Here is a 7,029-nt window from a genome sequence, read left to right on the forward strand (position 1 = left end):
ACATGTCAGCCTCCTTATCCACAATTTTGTTCACCAGCCAGTTAGAATATTCCATGATCATCTTGTGAAAGTGAACCTTAACAAAAGATTAATCCATTCGGTCAGCCATGTCCAAGCCCAACAGCATATTCCCAACTTGAAGACCTGGCACAATCCAATTGGGTTTGGTTGGTTTTAAGATTGGGTTGAGTATTTCTAAACTTAAAGGTTAGGTTGGGGAAGGGATTGGGGCAAAACAAATTTTCTGCAAAATGAAAAGGATGGATCATATGAGAGCTTGTACTGGAGAATCAAAAACATCATTAAGACTGGTATATCCTTCCATCTAAAATCATTTGAGAATAAAACAAAAGGTTATCTATCACCTTCACATGGGCTAGTCATTTTGAGAATATTATGAAACATCCACGTCAGTTATGGGCAACCCAATGTGATGCATTTAAAGATGTAAGGGACCCATAAATCCAACCCATATTTTGAGTACGAGGGAGAAAAAAAAAATTGGCATTATCAAATGTGGCTGATCTCCATCTTCAAATGCAAATGCGCAGAGCTCATTTTGCTGCACTTCTTTTCAAACAGTAGTGGGATTTGGTATTTTTGGATTCTACATCTCCTAGTCTAAACATTAAAAAAAATTGTTCCAATAACAAGTTCTTTTATTCTATGTTTGCCACAAAACTATAATGCATAGTTGCATACGCATATAGCATGGTCCAATAAGTTAATAAGAGAACTTGACTTTGCATATATTGGCCATACACACAACGCATACTGGAAGGAAGGGAAACAAATTTTGAGATAAATCAAATATCGTTTTATTACAAACAAGGCAAATGGAAGGGAAACTAATCAGCAAAGCACATAATTATAGTTTTAATACAACAAGGCAAATGAAAACAATTTCTGAGATGGAAAATGTTGTATATATGGTGAGGGATAAAATCAAGCTGTTCCCTTGAGTTTCTTTGAAATGCCAGCAAAATACTTTCCCTGGTGGAAAGCTAAGTCCAACTCTAGCTCAGAAGGCTGTCTTGATCCATCCCCGGCATAAGTTCCTGCACCATATGGGGAGCCACCTCTCACCTTCTCCATCTCAAACATGCCAGCTCCAAATGTGTACCCAATGGGCACAAAAATCATTCCATGGTGAACAAGCTGAGTAATGGCTGTCAAGCTGCATAATTTTCCAATAAAAAGCAATAGGACAACAATATGTTAACTTCTTAGTTAAGAGGTATTTTTCACAAATTTTTTACACAACTGTTGATATGGTCAATTGTGATTGGTACATATTAACAATACTTAAAAATTAATAGATGCGAAACTTGTGAAATTAAAACTCACGGGGTAGTCTCTTGTCCACCTCCTTGTGATCCAGTGCTATAGAAAAGTCCTGCAGGCTTACCTGCAAGCTCTTGAGTTCTCCATTGTGATCCAGTTGAATCTATAAAGGCTTTAAATTGTGCAGCCATCGTTCCATATCTAGTTGGGAAACCGAAAAGTAAACCATCAGCCCCAGCAAGCTCACGAGGAGTAATGACAGGTACATCACTCTTTGGTGGTGCTCCCAACTTCCCAAGAACTTCATCAGACAATGTCTCGGGTACCTGCAAGAGAGCCAGACATATTTCATCAAGCTAAGACATTCTAATTTTTGCAGTAGACAATACCGATTCCATATTCTAATTTTTTCCTGTTTTTCCCCTAGCCAATGTTTCTTGGTAGCAAGCTACAGTAGTGCAGAAACGTTGTTGAATAAGACAGTCCAATTCAATTCTTAGATGCCTTATAGAATCCATGCTAACGAATTAGAACATATATATAGAGAATCAAATATATACGTGCAGATGCCCTTGCCAAATTAGGTACTGGTCAATAGCTATGTATATTCGTTCAATTTGCAACAATTCTATGAACTGTAGTAGCCAATTTTCTCGCTAAGAAATACTATTGAATTACACACCTCAACCTTAGAGTTCAAAAAAAGTAATGACTAAAAAGACAATCACACACCTGCCACAGTTTTGCTTCTACTCCTTCCACGGATTCAGCTCCTTTCTTTATCTGTTCAGCCAGCTTCTCGATATGTCCATAGGTAGAATAGTAACTGCACCATTCATCAGGAAAGTTTCAATTAAATTACTCAGATTTATACTAGTGCAATACACTTTGAAAATTAATGCTGTTATTTCCTAAGTCATGGTCTTCAAACAACAACCAAGCCTTGGTCTCAAAATTTTAAAGTCAGCTACAAAGAAAGCCAAATTTAAATTTACCTAGTTTTCCAATAGTGATGAATTCATCTTGAAGCATAACAAGACATGAAATAAAAACCATTCCTATAAAGCATTTGGGAGTTGTTAAAACGGAGGATCAAATTGCTGTTCTCATAAGGGAACAGGTGAAGGAAAGGATTGAGAGCGAAGGACCCATATGTGGCAAGAACTAATCTCAATAATGATGAGCACAAATGAGATATGGGACCTCAAGCTCTAAAAAAGGAATGGTCCTCCAATTTTCTTTCAGACATGATTTCAAAAGGTAGTTCAGGTTTCACAATCACGATTTTTTTATTCATGTGTGGCTACTTCATGGCATAATGTAGTCATTTCACTTTAGGGAACCATCTCTAGGAAATTATATGCTACATGAAGCATGAAAAATATTTGGGGCCTGGACTATAAATCCGTTTCTTTCGGTATTATTTTTATTCTACAATATTAGTTTTTTTTTTTCATAATCAATAAAGAATCTTATTTAAAAGCACGCTGACCTCATCAAAATTTACAGCCAAGGCTAACAAGGTGCATGTGCTTAAGGTTGATTTCTTGTTAATTACATTCTGACTTTCTATGTATTTCTTTTATCATTAGATATGATATGCTACAAATTTTTTTGTATTTTTTTTAGTAAACATTGGATATGATGCATTAAAGCTAAAGAAGAACAGCACTGCATCTGCATGTCTTGGTTACACTAAACAATATCTTAGCCTCTTGATGTAATTAATAGAATTGAATTGGCATTACATATGTTAAATTACCTATTGTCCCAAAAAATTAAGTTGAAAAATTGTGAATTTTTAATCATTTAATCATAAGTCTAACACCCTTCTTCACATGTAGGTCTAAACTCTCCCCTTTATTAATAGGGTCCAACACGTGAGATTTTTAACATTTTAAATGAGAGGTAAAATTGGAGATAAAGATTGAACTTAAGATCTCCGGCTTTAATACCATGTTAAATTACCAATTCTTTCAAAAGTTTGGTAATTTAACTTTTGAGACAATAAGTAATATAACATGGTAAATTTAAATGATTAAATTTACTGTTTTTCAATAACTTATACTTTTGAGAGAATCGACAATTTAAGACTCCATTTGGAAGTTTATAAGGTAATGGAATGGAATGATTATAAGGGAATGGAAAAAAAAATAGAATGTATTTAAGCAAGGGAAATGAATGGAAAAGAATGGAATTAAGTAATCTTGATTGAATGTTTTAATATAAGCGAATGGAAAGGAATAAAAATGAATGGAATGTAAGTTATCTTGTAGGGATAACATAAAGGGAATGGAATTGAATCATTTTATAACAATATTACTATCAGACCTCTATTTTAAAATAAATGGTTGAATATATATGGGTAATTTGGGAGTTTTAATAAAAAAATAATTAAATCTAATATTATTCCCTCTTATTTCTCCCAATTTCGGGAGAATGAAAATTTGAGATTTTAAGGGATTGGACTTTCCATTCCTTCTATTAAAACTCTCAAACAAAAGAAGGAAAGAATATTCTAAAATTATTATTTTCATTCTTTTTTATTCTATTTCATTCCGTCCTCTCAAACGAGGGCTAACATAACAAACTAAAAAGAAGTTGTAAATTGATTATTGAGCTTGAACTTGGCTTCTTCGTTTCTAACACCCCCCCCCCCCCCCCCCCCCAAAAAAAAATTCAGGAATTCCTTTAACATCTACGGATTTCTGCTAGTGCAAAAGGTAAAAAAAAATTTATCAATGTCAAACAAAGCCTTAAAAGCTCTTTCTCAAGAAACCAAACAGACTTTAGGATATGAAAATAACATTCACAAAACTTGGTCAAGATACAACATACAAAATTTGCCAATATCAAGAAAATCCAATCCGTTCTAATTCAAAAACCCAATCTGTTCCTTTTTTTTTGAAAATCCAACTCATCATTTGAGTGTCGAGAGTTTTTATTTTCATTATATAAATTTTATAAAAAAATGATCGGTTTCTTCTGTATATTTACATATATTTATATATAAAATTCAAATTTCGAAGCAGAACAACCAAAGCAGAGAATGACATATGTACGTGTACAAGACAAACGAAACAAGTGAGAGAGAGAGAGAGTGGTTCTTACACAATATAAACTTTGGTAGCCATTAATCAACAATGGAGTCCTTTAGTCTTTGTATCAAAAATGGAGTCCTTTAGTCTCAGTCTGTGTCTCTGTGTATCAGTGTGGGTGATACCGTACCGTACCGGCCGGTACGGCCGGTATATACCGTGCCGGCCAATGAACCGGTACAAGTACACCCCTGTTTCGTACCGGAGAAAATACCGGCCGTACCGGCCGCATACCGGCTGTACCGGCGAAATTCGGCTGTTTCGGCCGGTAAATGGATACCGGACCGAAACACAAAAATTCTCATTTGCAAGGATAGAAAACAGAGGAGAAGGAGAAAATGAAGAACAAAACTCACTATTTGCTTCTCATCAGAAAATAACGGTGAAGCACAAAATTGACGAAGCTCTCAATCAAAATATAAACTCCAATCACAATTTTAAAACTAATCAAATTAGAACAAAAAAAAAAAAAAGAAAGAACAAAACTGACCCATCTGAGCCTCGGTGGGGAGGAGGACCTGCGGTGGTGTAGACGAAAAGAGCTGGAGATGAAGTGGAAGAGAAGAAAAGAAAAAAGAAAAGTGAAGAGAGCTCCGGTGGAGTAGACGAAGAGAAGAAAAGAAAAAAGAAATGTGGAGAGCTCCGGTGGAGTAGACGAAGAGAAGAGAAGAGAAGGAAAAAAGAAAAAAAAGAAAAGAAAAGGAAAGTGAAGTCCAGAGAGTACTAGAGAACAAAAGAAAAAAGAAAAGTGGAGATACAGCTAATGGAAAGGTGTGGTGGAGAAAAAAAGAGGAAAGAAAAAAGAAAAAAAAAATGTGTGGATGAGCTGAATTCAGTTGTTCTTTTCAGCTTTGGTTTTTGACCCAATGTGATGTGACATAACATACACGTATTGCCGAATTGTCATTGCATTGCAACAAATTTATATTTGAAAGAATGTTAATATTACAACATTTTAAACAATTTTTGTCATAATTTGTTGTGTAAAAAGTTGTAAGTGATGAAAATGTGAACCCACATACACCCACAAATTTTTTCACCTCTCACAACTTATCATATAACGAGTTGTGATAAAAATTGTGTAAAATATTATAATACTAATGTTTCTATGATATTTAAAGTTTTTTATTTTTTTTGAAATAGATATACTTATACTTATAATTATAAATTATTAAATAATTATTTTAATTTTTAAATTATTAGATGATTTAAATATTTTATTTTATTTGAGGTAAGTGTCTTCTCATTATTATATATTTATATCTTGATAATTCCATAAAAAAATATAAAAAGTTGCCAAAATGATATATTGAGTTATTAGAAATATAACTTTGTATATCGTATAAAATAGTAAAAAAAATAGCGATAAATCCGAAACGATGTACGGTATTGACCGGTATCCGAAATATATCGTACCGCTGGCCAAACCGGTACAGCCTCCGGTACGGTATTGACTTCCTTGCTGTGTATGAGTTTCTGTCTCTGTGAAAATTTGTAGCGAAAGTTGCGAAGAATGAATATAGTTGACGAGGTAGAAGAACGTACGAGGCTGTTTATTTGTATTGATGCACTGGAAGTTTTGCCAATTTAATTAGTCGTAATCAATGACTCTATGACATATAAATAAATATAAATATAGGGATTGTAAATTGTTGATGGCTTGATGTCATGCATGATCATGTACTCCATCATTTGAGTAAAGTAATTGTTGATGGCTTGATGTCATGCATGATCATCCACCCCATCATCATATCCTAGGAGCTATTATGGAAGTTGGAAGTTTCTAGAGCCAAAATTTTCAATAGCTGAAATATTCCATTTACAGAGAAAATTAATTAATGGACATTAATATAAAGTTTGTCAGTTTCTACAACTACTCGCCTGAATTTAAAATCAAATAAAAACTATAAACTAAATGAAAAAAGTATTGACTTATAAGGATTTAGGTCAGGTGCAATATCTAGGGTATTGCATCTGATGCAATTATAATTAATGGTTAAGATTGAAAGTTGAAAAAACAACTTTCAATCTCAACCATTGAATAAAATATATTAAAAGAGAGTTAAAAAGTAAAATATGTAAAAAAAATTGTGAGAGAAAATGAGTGAATTGCATCACCTGATCTCAATTCGACTTATAAACGATTGGTAAATTTTTGTTGACCTTTCCATCTAGACTAATCCATGAATTGAATGAAATTGATTCCAAAGTAATAAATTACTAAATGATTGTCTTAAGTGTTTAAACACTTAATACGAAATAGTGAATTTAATCTTTTAATTATTAAAAGAGATTTGCAATAAACACCTGCCTAGCTAGGATAGATGACAGATTTGCATTAAGTACCCTTCCTTGTAGGTGAGTATTGGATTTGCATGATTCCCTTCCTGTAAATATGCTTTTTTTCCTAATTTCCTCAAATAGACATCCATTTGAAAGTTGAATCTGATTTTGGCGTTAATTTCCAGATCTTGCAAGTTGTTTGTAGCGTAGAAGACCTTCCAGATGTATATAATTTTATGCGTCATTAATCATTATTCTAATACTCCACTTTGCGTGTTTGTCCAAACTCTCCTCTAAATAAATGAGGTCAAATAATTGAGATTTTTAATATTTTAAATAAGATGCATAGGAGAGATAGGGTTCA

At 33.4% G+C, this 7,029-nt stretch overlaps 1 protein-coding gene across 1 annotated transcript; it reads right to left on the minus strand.

The window, feature by feature from the left end:
- Positions 1 to 772: 772 nt before the first annotated feature.
- Positions 773 to 5,901, minus strand: LOC142634047 (putative NAD(P)H dehydrogenase (quinone) FQR1-like 1). The gene is made up of 5 exons (XM_075808316.1): positions 5,845 to 5,901; positions 4,396 to 4,484; positions 2,017 to 2,110; positions 1,348 to 1,610; positions 773 to 1,177 (listed from the first exon to the last, which is right to left on the minus strand). The coding sequence occupies exons 2-5, from the start codon at positions 4,416 to 4,418 to the stop codon at positions 946 to 948; spliced, it is 612 nt and encodes a 203-aa protein (XP_075664431.1). The 5' UTR covers positions 4,419 to 4,484; positions 5,845 to 5,901; the 3' UTR covers positions 773 to 945.
- Between the last annotated feature and the right edge of the window lie 1,128 nt (positions 5,902 to 7,029).

The sequence above is a fragment of the Castanea sativa genome, chromosome 5 (genome assembly GCF_040712315.1).
Source record: "Castanea sativa cultivar Marrone di Chiusa Pesio chromosome 5, ASM4071231v1".
Taxonomy (NCBI): Eukaryota; Viridiplantae; Streptophyta; class Magnoliopsida; order Fagales; family Fagaceae; genus Castanea; species Castanea sativa.

Coding starts and splice junctions, on each gene's coding strand:
- LOC142634047 (XM_075808316.1), bottom strand. CDS start 4,418: ATGGCTACCAAAGTTTATATTGT. Junction 2,111..4,395: donor GCTACCAAAGTTTATATTGT/GTAAGAACCACT, acceptor TGAATGGTGCAG/TTACTATTCTACCTATGGAC. Junction 1,611..2,016: donor TAGAAGCAAAACTGTGGCAG/GTGTGTGATTGT, acceptor GCTCTCTTGCAG/GTACCCGAGACATTGTCTGA.